Source organism: Scomber japonicus, chromosome 20, assembly GCF_027409825.1.
Source record: "Scomber japonicus isolate fScoJap1 chromosome 20, fScoJap1.pri, whole genome shotgun sequence".
Lineage (NCBI taxonomy): Eukaryota > Metazoa > Chordata > Actinopteri > Scombriformes > Scombridae > Scomber > Scomber japonicus.
The window spans coordinates 7,986,550-8,000,464 of record NC_070597.1 but is presented as its reverse complement, the minus strand read 5'-3'; the positions used below and the strand labels follow the sequence as shown (position 1 = coordinate 8,000,464).

The 13,915-nt window shown below is 37.6% G+C and overlaps 1 protein-coding gene and 3 non-coding genes across 4 annotated transcripts; all 4 read right to left on the bottom strand.

Moving 5' to 3' along the window:
- Positions 1–493: 493 nt before the first annotated feature.
- On the bottom strand, positions 494–607 carry LOC128381984 (U5 spliceosomal RNA). Its single transcript, XR_008323638.1, has one exon. It is a non-coding gene; the product is annotated as a U5 spliceosomal RNA (small nuclear RNA).
- A 1,071-nt stretch (positions 608–1,678) lies between these two features.
- On the bottom strand, positions 1,679–1,793 carry LOC128381986 (U5 spliceosomal RNA). The gene has a single exon (XR_008323640.1). It is a non-coding gene; the product is annotated as a U5 spliceosomal RNA (small nuclear RNA).
- A 1,484-nt stretch (positions 1,794–3,277) lies between these two features.
- Positions 3,278–3,392, bottom strand: LOC128381976 (U5 spliceosomal RNA). Its single transcript, XR_008323630.1, has one exon. It is a non-coding gene; the product is annotated as a U5 spliceosomal RNA (small nuclear RNA).
- Positions 3,393–5,624: 2,232 nt separating this feature from the next.
- Positions 5,625–12,601, bottom strand: mfsd13a (major facilitator superfamily domain containing 13A). Its single transcript, XM_053341986.1, has 8 exons — positions 12,331–12,601; positions 11,873–11,952; positions 10,318–10,767; positions 10,079–10,199; positions 9,843–9,939; positions 9,217–9,388; positions 7,815–8,008; positions 5,625–6,726 (listed from the first exon to the last, which is right to left on the bottom strand). Exons 1-8 carry the CDS (start codon positions 12,496–12,498, stop codon positions 6,476–6,478), a joined length of 1,533 nt encoding a protein of 510 aa, XP_053197961.1. The 5' UTR covers positions 12,499–12,601; the 3' UTR covers positions 5,625–6,475.
- Between the last annotated feature and the right edge of the window lie 1,314 nt (positions 12,602–13,915).

The window sequence follows — 13,915 nt, the reverse complement described above, 5'->3', positions numbered from 1 at the left end:
TTCACTTTATCAACAATATGCTGTGGATATCATATGTATTAAATAAGTGTATACTATGTAAGTATACACATATGAATATATAATTTGTGTATATTATGTTTTATTGTACTTATCTTTGTCTTTCCTTTAGAGTTTCTTTAAGGTTTTAATGCTCTGTCATTATATGCATGATGTCAGTCACATGAGTTTTGTTTGTATACATGATGAATATACATAGCTACTGTTTCATTAAATTCAAATAAACAAACACATATACTGTATGAACCCTGACTTTATGTTAAAAACCATGTGCATATTTCAACATGATCAACTTTAACCACTACTAATGATTCAATCCAATGTGAGTTCATGCACTTAATCATACTCTGCATCTGCCAGATGTTATACTGGGTAGTGTGACTCGTCGTGACACTTCGAGCATCTTACAACATGTGACTGTACGTCAGGTAGAATTAAGAGCAAATCCATTTATTTATTCTTTCACATTTCAGGAAGCCCCGCACAAGGCAGAGCATCAAAAAATTAATAAGAACTCATGTTGTTCCTCTCCACGGAAATCTTTAGTAAAAGGCGAAAGATTTATACGATCTGAAGAGAAACATGAGCGTATTAACGGAATGTGGTACCTGTAAGAGGAGTCACTCACTGACCTACAGCCTTCAGTGACGGTGCTGCGGATCGTCCCTTTTTAACTTTTAACCATCTCAAGAAAACATTCACAACTCAGTAGAGTTTTATATAAAACATGTATAACAATAACACACAATTAAGAATTTGTTAAAAGTCCAATTCCGATAAGAAACTATATTCATTTATTTACAAGCGTTAAACAAGCACAACTCCACCAGAGTCTGCGCATGCGCGTACTGCAATACAGCGTCCCACTTGTTTCTGAAGACAGAAACTGTGAATAAATGTCAAGTGAGTCTTTATTTAACCCAAAAATCACACAAATCTACCTCTTACCCCGGAGATATGTTTAGGGGTTTTCGTTTGTATACATGATGAATATGCATAGCTACTGTTTCATTACATTCAAATAAACAAACACACTGTATATGAACTGTGACTTTATGTTAAAAACCATGTGCATATTTCAACATGATCAACTTTAACCACTACTAATGATTCAATCCAATGTGAGTTAATATCTATACCGATATAACTATTGATTATACTTAAACATTACATTTGTTCCTCAGCATTTGGCAATACTGGCAGACCCACTTGAGGCACGACATGAAACAATGAGTGTCATCATGTTGTTCCTCTTTACTATAATCTTTAATCAAAGACTCAAATTTATAAAATAAAATAAATAAAAATACTAAATCATGTACAAGTACTTCAAATGTTTCAGTACAGTATTTGAGTAAATTGCACAGTTGCATGGACAAGTGCAATGTACTTGAGCATTATTTATTATTGTGTTACTTATCTGTGCAGTATTTATTACTTTAACCTGTATTTACGCCCTTTTATGCTCATTTTTGGTGCTGCAAACGAAATGTATATGCAATGACAATAAGCATCTATTTATCTATCTATGTACATGCACTTGGTCACATTCTGCATCTGTCTACGACTACGCTGTATACGCTTAAACATCGACATTTCTGAATTACTGTCAGACTGACTATTTCTCCCATTTCTGTATTTAATGTTTTACATTTCAGGAAGCCCCGCACGAGGCAGGGCATCAAAAAATTAATAAGAACTCATGGTGTTCCTCTCCACGGAAATCTTTAGTAAAAGGCGAAAGATTTATACGATCTGAAGAGAAACATGAGCGTATTACCAGTTCCCACTACCTGTAAGAGGAGTGCTTCACTGACCTACAGCCTTCAGTGACGGTGCTGCGGATCGTCCCTTTTTAACTTTTAACCATCTCAAGAAAACATTTACAACTCAGTAGAGTTTTATATAAAACATGTATGACAATAACACACAATTAAGTCTTTATTAAAAGTCTAATTCCGATAAGAAACTACATTCATTTATTTACAAGCGTTAAACAAGCACAACTCCACCAGAGTCTGCGCATGCGCATACCGCAATACAACGTCCCATGTGTTTCTGAAGACAGAAACTGAGTCTTTATTTAACCCAAATATTACAGAAAATCCCACTCTTACCTCGGAGATATGTTTAGGGGTGTTCCTTTTTTAAATATGGGAACTCACATAACACGTGTTAAACCACAATGTTGTGCTATTAATAAGGATGAGTTGCTTTTTCCGTCTTTTACTCCACCGGATACATAGTATTTATATCTCCGTGTGGGAGTGTTTTCATCGGATCTGGATATTCTTAATTTATTACACACAAACAAGAATAGTGTGTGGTTAAACATTTTAAAATAAAGAAGATTAAAGCAATAATCAGGAAGAAGTCACCTTTAAGGGATTTTTTTGTACAACGGTTGTTATTGATGTGGTACTTTCTAAATAGTTGGCACCAAAATTAGATATGTTAAAGCAGGAAGGATGAGACAATGTATACTTTATTCATGTTAAGTTCAGTATGCAGGTCACAAGTAGGCCTAAATATGAGTAAACGTAACAATATCACAACTGAAAATACTTCATTACAAGTGAAAGCATTCACACGCCTAAAATTAAAGAACATAGCCTAATTATTGGAAATAAAATATACTGAAGTGATTATGCAAAGTGACTTAACTTAGAGTGTGATCATAAACATATCACAGGAATATGAATACTGATTTATTGACATCTAGGCCTACATGTGAACAGATTTGTTTCACTCACAATCTGTATGAAAAACTGATGAGTGAGTTGTTTTTTATTCGCAAACTAACATTTATAAGTATGAAACTTTGCCAAGATAATCATAAGATTGTAAAAGTTGTCTTGTGTCCCTTTTTTCTTCTGTACACAATAAAGCCACATCTGCCATAAATGCATCATTAATAAGCTTGGAAACCTCTTGCCACATGGTAACAATGCGAGGCATAGTTGTGCAAATGTCCCAAATAACGACGACACTTTAAAGTCATTCACGTTTTACACAGTGGCATTTGTGTATAAGCTTCAATGACTCGTCCTTTATCTGATTATAGCATTTATTTCCAGGGGCAGTATTCCGAATAAAAAAAATTGAGACGCTGTGAACACACCGATAAATACGATGTGACGTTGGCATCCGGGTAATTAACCGCTAAACGCAACAATGTCTCAGTGACAGCACTGAAACTTTCCCGTGCAGATTATAGTTTCCTTACATTTAATATTTTATTTCGTTTGACAACATAGGAAGCCCCGCACGAGGCAGGGCATCAAAAAATTAATGAGAACTCATAGTGTTCCTCTCCACGGAAATCTTTAGTAAAAGGCGAAAGATTTATACGATCTGAAGAGAAACATGAGTGTACTATTGAGTATCTGTTGCTATGGAGGTAGTGCTTCACTTACATACACCCTACAGTGGCGGTGTCACTTCAATAATTAACTAGTGTGTCTTTCATTTCTAACTCACTTAAGGAGTTTATGTCAAATATAAGCCACATATGTAAATTTTGAACAGAAAGGTCAACTATGACGATAGTTTTCACTAAAAAAATTTTAAAATGTGGTGCGCGGTGCATTATGGGTAGCGTTTAGCGAAAGGCGACGATTAGTGTAGCTCGTAGTAAAGCGACCAAATTAGATTATTCTTACACACAAACTGTACAAGGTTCACAGTGTAATCGAAAACAAGATGACGACTAAAGTGTAAAAAGTACGTGCGCATGCGTTATACACCTAAATGTGAGCATCCTCAGACCAGAGTTTCTGCTGATTTCTCTAGTCGTTTAAACTAATCCAAGCCTGGGCGCAGAAAAGTGAAGATTACTCCATTAAAGCACAGCGTGGAGGAGTTGTTTGGGACACCCACGTATCTCATATTCAACTAACAACCAGGCGAGATGAAGCTCTGGAATAATACTACTTCTTTAGCCCTTATCTAAACAGGTATTCTCATCGAGGGATCTGTTGCCTGTACTAGAATAAACATATGCAGTTTAAGCATAGATAGATGTACACTTCACAGACAAGACATTAAGAAAAACAGTTGGATTGCAAATAACATAAGCACAGCCTTTTAAAATGTTCAAGTAAAATTAGAGAGTAACTATTATTTTTTGCAGCTCATTCCATTTTTAGGCAGCACAGTATTTGAATTTCCCTAGAGTACTTTTACAGCCAATGTTAAAATGGTTTGTGGCCTGACTTTGTAAGAACTATGTTTAATGTAACTAGAAATCAGAGGTATAATTAGATAGGTTTTGCAGTAGAGCCTTATATAAATAAACATCATACAGTATAATGCTGCTCCCTTTTCTTTGTTAAGGAGGATCGTCCCTCCTCTTCCTTAAAGATTCAATGGTAAGTGAGGAATTTATCACTTGTGATGAAGCAGCACACTGTGATACACAGCCAAAGAGTCTTTAAGAAGGAGGGAGAAGCATGCATATATACACAATATCACCAAACTTGAGTGCAGACAGAAATGCAGGTTGTGAGATAATCTTTCAAGTAGCAGAACAGAAACATGATCAGTTTCTAAACAAAAATCCTATTTTGACCGTCAGTTTGATTTGTGGGTGTTCAATAATAAGTAGATGATTCATTATAGAGGTTACAATTGTGGTACAGACTTGTGACTTACTTTGATTGTAATCTTCCTAACAAGTCTGAGTTGTACTGTAAGGAAAATGAAAGGGAATAAAGCATTAATGTCCTCAGAATACACACAGAACACATAATGGTTTTACCTACAGTAATATTGAGGTACTGTTTTGAGATGATGTCAAAATATGTGTCAGACTCATTATTTCTGGCTTGTGCTTACAAGCTTTATATCTTTCTGTTTAATAGTCAAATCATCACTTAGCAACCCCACGAGCCAGTATTCTAGTATGTAAGAAAAAAAGGGAGGAACAGGGAGTTATAAGCAGCCGAGTGGCTAATTTCTATTCCAGGCCTCCTCCTGGTTAAACAATCATGGTTTTATGTGTATCCCCAACATTACTACCTGCGTCATTGAAGCATACACAATATAATTCATCACAATATATATACACAGCACTGAGGAACAGTGGTTGGTGTCTTACAAAATTACAAAATATGACTGCAATTAAATCAAATTGAACCAGTTTCTCTGCATCTTCTAAAACAGGAATGCCTTCAGGCGTGTTTCTAAACTTACACGTCCCAGTTATTTTCAAGATGATGACATTCCCATGCAGTAAATTCTTCACATGGCAGGTCTGTGAATGTCTTTACTTGCACATTTTAGTCTAGCCTTTCTCAGAGTTGTAACATGGGGAAAGAAGAAACTGTAAATGATTAGTGTCTCATACAGTTGTTATTGAAAACACCTTCAAGTTTCAGGATCTACATTTCCAGAGACTTTTGTTTTCACTTCCTTACCTCGTGGTAATAAGGTCCAACAATGTCACGTTTCAGGGTTATGGCTGAGTAACCTAAATGGAAAAATGCTCAGTTTCAAAAGAAGCCACTGAGTTTCTAGATCTCTTGTGGAGTTCAAATAGCCTTTTATGTGGTTAGATAGACGATTTGTCTTATACAAAAAGGTGTCGATACAAAGCAGAGTTTGGTTGACATCAAGATAGATTAGGTTTATTTGTGGTAATGCCACACATTCTTTGTTTAATCTGAAAAATTACAAAAGTGAACTGATAATATGGTTGTCTGCATCATTTCCTAATTCCAGTAATCCACATCACAGTACATACAGTATGTCACTATCAGAATGTTAGAAGTACAACAGACAAATGGCAGTTTTGTGCAAAAACATCATCAATACTAGACATATCAGAAAATACAGCTCTCAACATAAAACTGGCCAAACATTATCTGTAAATGTAAAGAAACATGAATTGGCTCTGAAGTCCAAGTTTCATGCAGTATCAATAGCACTGTGAAGACATTATGCAATTTTATTTAATCTTGTTTATCACATTAGAAATCAGAACACAAGTGTGGTAAACCTCTTCTCCTCCTGGTTTCTAAACTGAGCTCGTTATTGATGAATCATTTAGCAGCAATGACATTCCAACTGTACTTTCAAATTAGAATTATGCTTTCCTATCAGTTTTAAAAAGGGGCCCCATCTTTGGCCTGCACAATGAAAATTGTGGTCTTGGTCCTTCTGCATCCAAAGGATTGATTGGTTTTACTTTATCTTTTGGTCATTATCTGCTCAAATATAAATATAGGTAAATACTTTAGTATAAAAAAATAAGGCAGGTTTCAGTTTCATGTTCTTCCCAGTGGGATTTGCCAGCCTGTTGTGCAATGGTTCATATTCTTGCACACAAGGGTGGGCTGCAGAGTGAAGACATCTGAGAAGCTCACTGGTCCGATTTTAAGCCTTTATCAAAGAAATTCCTAAACTAACAATTTAAAAAAAAAGTGTCTTTGTGCAGCTTCACCCAGCTTTATTCAGTTCATATGGCCTTGACATCGATAAGGTTGCCTTGTTGGGCCCCTTGCCTCAGGGTCTTGATCCCTTGCAGCTTGCGACCGTGCAGTGTGAAGCGAGACCAGGCGGCCAGCTGAAGCAGGGCACAGGTGATAGGCACAAACACCAACATGTAGAAGCAGCCCAGGCGTAGAGGCGGAGTCCCCGAGCCAGAGGCAACATCAGGCACAGAAACCAGAGAGTCCTTCACAGGTTCCCTCTCAAAAATATCATAACCTGGGGAAGAGAAACCCAGCATGAGAAAAAATGTGCTTTCATTTAGTGCAACGTACACATGAATCAATTCACTTTGAACTCCTTTCTGAGTATGAACAGCAACATAATGCAATATGTATTGATTTAGTATTTTCTAATGAGGAAACCCTGCAAAAATGTGAAAGAATATGGATAGAATCTGACGACTTATGAAATAATAAAATAAATATAATATGCAATTTGTGCTTTGGAGGGATAGCTAAGGTGGTGAGTAGTAAGAATATATAGTATTGTCACTGAACATGATTGGAACAAACAATGAGCAGCGTAAGAATTACTTCATTTTCGGCTGAAACAAGACTCTATTTCTTACAGGACTAACCACAGTGTTTAAATATAGAGGTGCGCTGCATTGCCTGAAATAAAAAAAAGGTAAAATTACCAGAGGTGCTATTTCAGTGTGCGACTACACTCTGTAACCTAAGTATGCTTTGTTTTTATGTTTTATGTTTCTGTATTGCCCTTGTTTTAATGTATTTTATGTTTTCTTATGAAGCGTGCTCTGCTATATGTACAGTATTGCTCTTTTAATGCATTTTATGTTTCTTTTGTAGCTGTCTATACATCTGCCCAGGGACTGCAGTTGAAAATTAGCCAAGATGGTTAATCTACCACATTTACAGAAATGTTTATTAATATGCACTGTCCCTGTAGTTTTAAACAATATAAATAAATACATACATTTAATGTGAGAGTGTGGCTATGGTTAGCTAAATTGATAACAAGATGAGATGAGTCACAGCAGATAAACACTAGCCGGGGGAAAACGTGCCCTCCACATACAGTAAGTTCTTAAGTCTGTTCAGATGTTTCTCATTTGTCAGGTCGAGCCTGTTGTGTGAGTCTGATACTGATTTCATCTTCACAGTTGTTCACCTTTCAAAAGGTTTCAGTAGCGTCAAACCATATCGCCATCACATTCATCCACGCACACACTGATCATAGATAACACTGGAATTCTAGTCATTTTCTACCAAGAAGAAAAAAAAAGACACATGACCTCAGCAACTTGTTACATGAAGATCCTGTCTGGGTGTTTGTGTCTGTACCTGTGTAAACACAGAGCAGCCATGTGCCAATGAGCGGGGCGAACGTCTGGCCAGGTTTTGTCAACAAGGCGACCATCCCGAAGAGGAGCGCAGAGGCGGCCTGCTGTCGTCGATTGACCACAAAGTCTTCGTCCACCAGATCGGATATCACAAGTTTCAACAGCTTGCACGTCCCCTCTGTGAACACCCGGTTACTAAGACGAAGAGAAGTCAAATTATAGCCTCCAGTAGAGTGTTAGCTGTACTGTGCTTTCTGAATAATTACTGTTTAAAGTTTTTTTTTTAAAGATGTTCTGTAATGTAAAAAGAAAAAAAGAAGAAAAAAAAATTCATATACAGGTCCTATTGCCAGTTGTTTATCAGGGACAGACTTTCTTAAGTGCTTATCATTCACAATGCATTTTTGTTGAGAACAGTCTCTAAGGAGCTGAATGGTTACAGTCTTTGACGTAATAAAGCATGCTTAGGTGTGTCTCTATATGCAAAACCAAATTAAACTGTGAGAAATGAAGTAACACATTTTATATTCAGCTCTGGTTGCTGTCTCTTGAGATAAAGAAACAAAAAGCATTCACACCCTGCTGACGACTAGCACTGATGTAACTAATGTAACAAACCCACCCATACTCCGTAAGGGTTCAGCTGCAGAGTACTCAAATGCTGTTGTTAACTATAAAAACAGAATGGTTATTTTGACAGTAACATGACTAACTGCCTAAATAAAAAGCTGGAACACATCAAGGGCACAAAACTGAATTAAAAAGAGCAAAGCAAAGAGCAAAAACAGTTTGATCTTTGCTTTCCTCAACATCATATCTGATCTGTAGTCTTCCTATATGTTTGCATTTGATTCAAACTAAATAGTCACCATTTCTCCAAACTGTAATTTAATTATTTTCTACTTTAAATGACATTTAAATGACTTGTTTTTCTGTCCTGGTGGATGGATATCTCCTCTGTTGCAATACTCTGTTTAATTCCTGGTAAAGTGTATTTTGGAGGCAGTATTTTTATTTGACTGAATCAAAGGTCAAAATAAATAGTCTGTCGAACAGACTCTAAAGCCCTTTGAGGAAATGTGTGATTTTGGGACTATAGAAATAAAATTGACTCAACATTTCAGCCAAAAGTAGAGCTAAGTTCATATTTTTAAGTTTGGATACATCATGCTCAATTTGTGAGTCTACATTCGAAACAAGCTGTGTCAGAAAGAGCCCTTGATGTGTCCTTGTGAATGCTGTGCAGTGGGCAAATCTGCTCACTATTGTTCTGTGGTGCAGTGTATATTTAGCTTTTGATGAACAAACCTTAAAAGAACAAACAAGCCAACAAAACCAAAAAACAACAAGCTGTCACACATCAGATCACCGATGCGTGTGCTCATGTGTGTGCGTGGCCATACCTAGCAATGAAGATGCACAGCAGATAAATGTGGTCAGCCCCTGCCAGCAGCATAGCCACACTAAGTCCCAGTTTGAGCATAAATAGCCAGCGGATAACCTCGTAAACCCCATAACGCTGGCACAGTGTCAGGAAATACAAGTTGTTCAGGTGGGGGGCAATATAAGAGATCCCTGCATGGGAGCAAAAGCAGAGCAGCATTTAAAGAAAAGGCAAAAATAAAAAATCAGCAGAAATAATAATCATTGAAAAGGTTTGAGAGCTTGAAAAAAAAAACAAAAAAAAACAAAACAGCAAATTAATATGAAAATAGAAATCTACTCTTTTTCAGCCACAATTCAATATGCTCATAACAATTCAGGAGATATATTTTAGTACAACTTGCCAATGAGGAACTAAAACGCCTGCTTGTCATATATATATATATATATATATAAAATAAATGCTCTGTCACCAGCTTGTATGCTTCTTCCTTTCAGCACACAATTTTCAAATATTACAGTCACTGTACTGTTTGTGACTTCCTTCAGTATTTAGCTGAGAGAATGCCGTGATAATTATAGCATCATTCATTTTTGTCTGTGTTGCCAATGTGAGGTTATTTCCCGTCTCTTCAATTAATCTTACCGAGTAATATAGAACCTGTAGAAGCAGAAATATTGTCTGACAGGAGATGCTCCAAGAAAAGAGGGAAGAAGTTGCTGTTGAAATGGCAGTGAAACACCTGCAGAGAGAGCCGAAACAATAATGAAAGAATTAAACGGAATACATGAAACACATTTAGTTGTTAGAGTGATATTTTTTTATCTGAACTTTGCACTTTAATAGCACTTGTACTTCATCCAATGTGATGATTATATTACCTGAATAAGGTTCATTGACACAAACCACTTGAAGTTCTTGTGTTTGGAGAGCTGCTTGAGGTACTGTTTAATCGTCACAGGTTTTTCTGGTTGGGTAAATGGAGCATTTCCAACATTGAGCCTGGGATAAGAGAAAGTAAGAGAGGAGTGAGGCGAAGAGGAAAAACAGCAACTAAAAGTCTAAAAACATCTCAGCTACATAAAAAAGTTCCAGTTCTTTTAAAAAAAAAAATCCTTACTCTTTGAGTGTCAGTGCCTCATCCTGTCTTGTACGGACTTCCTTTTGAAAACGAAACTGTAGCAACCGAGACACTGAGAAAAAGCCCAAGACTGAAAAAGCTGCCAGAGTCACACAGAAGAGACGGAAAGAGTAGAAATCTTCCTTGTCCCAGAAAGAGTAGGACAGAAATACTGAGACTGAGCCCAGAGCACTGAACACTGAGCAATGGAAGTTGAGGCGTGTGCGATCGCTGGCAGATACAGCGAGATCAGCCAGCAAGGCGCTGTGGTGGAGGTCGACCATGGTGAGGAACCCATCATACAGACACAGGCACAGCATGAACTGCAGGCCTGGCCTGGCCCACGCCACCCAGAAGGCCAGGAAGGACAAAGCAAAGAGAGGGCCATTCGTGGAGAGGGCCTTCAGGCGCTTCAGCACCACCTCTGGAGTCGTGATCTGGGAGCCAGTCCTGGGTGGAAAAACAAGAGAAAAAATACATAAAAACCAGCTGTTACTACATAAAGAAGCAAGTTCTGTGATAATTAACTAACTTCACTGGTGCAAACAGACAAAGTCAACATCAGACAAGGCCACCAGGCATGTTACAAATACTCACAATTTAATCGAGTCCCTTTTTAATTGGTAGAGGATATAATGAAGGTGCATTTAACATATCTAATGTTATAATTTGACCAATTCAAATACAGAAAAAGCAAACAACATAAACCTTAATAAAATATCTTCAAACCATCATAAATAGATGACAAATAAATAAAAGGGGAAATAGTGCAGGCTCCTGCTGTACAACACCCAGAAAATAAACAGTGTAGATATGAAAACTTCTCAACCGAATAAAGTGTTGGACCTTTGTTATGTCACCACCTTAAGATAATGTTTGCTTATTCATGGTACCACACCAACACAGACAGCAGCCATGTGTGTGTGTGTGTGACAGCTCTGACTCTGTTTGTTTAGCTTCACAAACAGCTGTGTCTGATGCTGAAACATTTGTACGTGAATGCCTTTGTAAATATTTTCATATCAGATAAGCGGGGGACATGTGGTAGATATCTGCACCTTGACTGGAAAATCAGGTTATTGAGCACAGGTATGATGGAGAAGATGAAGATGGTTTCCTAAATGTTGGCATCATTCCAGCAAAAAGAGAAGTAGTTAAAAACTCTTTTGTAATTATGATATACTGTGTGGAAACAGTCTAAATGGGCAGGAAATTGACTTTCATAAATTTTAATGATCAGTATCTTTTTGACTTCTTGTCTGACAGATGAGCTGAATGATGAATATTAAAAGGAACTATGACAATGATATGACGTTTCCGATGTCTATCAAATAATTTTATTTTTACTTTTTCAAAACAGGATTTGTAATTAAAACAGAACTTCATCAGAACTAACCTAACTTTCATTGCTTCAATATATAACATTTCCGAACAAAGCTAACTCACAGGTTTGTGTAATCTGCTGCATGGAAATAACACGTTCAAGTTGACCAAAAATATATTTTGAAACATTTCAAGGAAAAAACAAGAAAAGCAGGAAGATGGAGACACTTACTGAGGAGAGTTGAGGAAGGCACGGTCACTCAGCCACCCAAAGAGAGGGTCATTCAGACTGTTCCATAGAAGAAACACTGTCTGTAGCACAAAGGGGAGGGACAACAAGGCTGTATTAATTTTTTTTAAAAAGGCTATTGATGATAAGCTAGAAAAGAAAGCAACCAAACAGCCTCCTTGGGATATACTCATAAGTAAAAACATGATATCAAGCTTGTGAGAATCAAGATAACTCATTTAGAATGACTGAAAATCTGAAAAACTAGGATCAATACATACGCCCTGACTTCAGTGGTAGTGTACAATAATCCAATAATCACCAGGCTGTCTCAAAATTTAAATATACAAAATAATCACAGTGTCAAAATACTAAATACTCTTCAGAGTCTCCGGGCAACTAGTCAAGATTTAAGTGGCTAATTGACACTGTTCATTCAAATTCAATCTCTTCTTGCTCACCTCTCCCACCCAAAAGGAGACTTTATCGATCTTGTAGATGGACACAAATGTCTCCACATAGTAAAGCAGGAAAACATTGTGGAGGATGGAGGTGAACAGGGCCAACGAGCCGTAGAGCACTGCAGTAGAGATGATGCCTTGCCAGAAGCCCCAAACACTCTTGCCCATTCTTCTTTCTCAATCACTCTGCTCCGTCTTTTCTCCGTGCCAAGCTGTAATCATCTCACGGCCTGGCCGACCGAAGGTCACCACCTCATCATAGCCTGCAAGAACATAAAAGTAAGAGTATAAATGCATCAAGATTTGACAGAAACATTATTAAAGATGCATTAAGTTCAGCAGACATAAGAAATGTATTCAATGTCATAAAAACAAGCTTAATATTTGGAGCATTTCTAGAAGTTATCAGTGAATCTCAGAGTCAATATTTCTGCCTCAGTCTCCACACAGTTTGAGGAGACCAAAAGGCAGATGTTGTCATACAGAAAGTACTTATTACAGTTAGTTAGACTGTGGGAAACTGTTCTTTTCTCCTCTGGCCCACGCCCAGCAGAGTGTGTGTGTGTGTAACATGAAACTATAATTTTCCTTAGTTATATTTATGACCACTCCTCTGTCACTCGACCTCACTGTTTCCATAAAAAGCTGCTCTTCTTCACAGGAAAACAACAAAAGGAAAGTTATATGATCGTCTTTTCGGTCCAAGTGCTTTCACTTCACTTTATTGTCCTGTGTTGTCATATTCAACATTGCACTCTGAGGATATTTGGATGATTTTATACTCAAGAGTATAAACCAAATCATCTGCACTTACTGTAAATGCTACAGGCATCATAAAAAGCACCCATCATGATTGTCTCCATATTACACCTCCTTGTGAATAACTGTCTTTCATCACACCAATTGGGAACAGAGAGTTCCCCACAAAGAATGCAAATCCTGTTTTGTTATTCATTAACTTCACAGCCCTTTTTTGAAGCCCTGAGTGCAGTCTCACACGTAGGACCTCTGGGAGAAGAATTCCCTCAAAACCGCTAACAGGCCTCTTACTTCACACCTGACTGGCACAAGTTTAGACTCGCCCTGATCTACAAACATCCTCACACATCTTTAGCGGTGAAAGTCATATAATAATCTCACAATAACAGTGCCTTGAGGCGATGTGATACTTTTTGTCACAGTCAACCATAATGTAGTGTCTGGGCACAGCTGCAAAAACCACAGCTTCATATCAGGATCTAAGCGAGATAGCACACTTGGCAGAAAAAGCTACCTCCTTGGAGCTTTCCGACAATGTTCCTATCAGATCCAAGCAGACGAAGCGGGATGCCTCAGTTGGCTGTAACATATCACATCTCTCACACATATCTAACAAAATCAGAAGGGCTCCAACTTGGTAACACACACACACACACACACACACACACACACACACACACATATCCAATTCATGTCATCTCAGCCACAGCAGATACAGAGCTGTTTCCACCTGTGGATAAAGGCTGTGATGCACCTGTCATATTCACTTGGATAGCTACTGACAGAGCCTGTGACATTTCATCTCAAGACCAAAAATAAACAAACA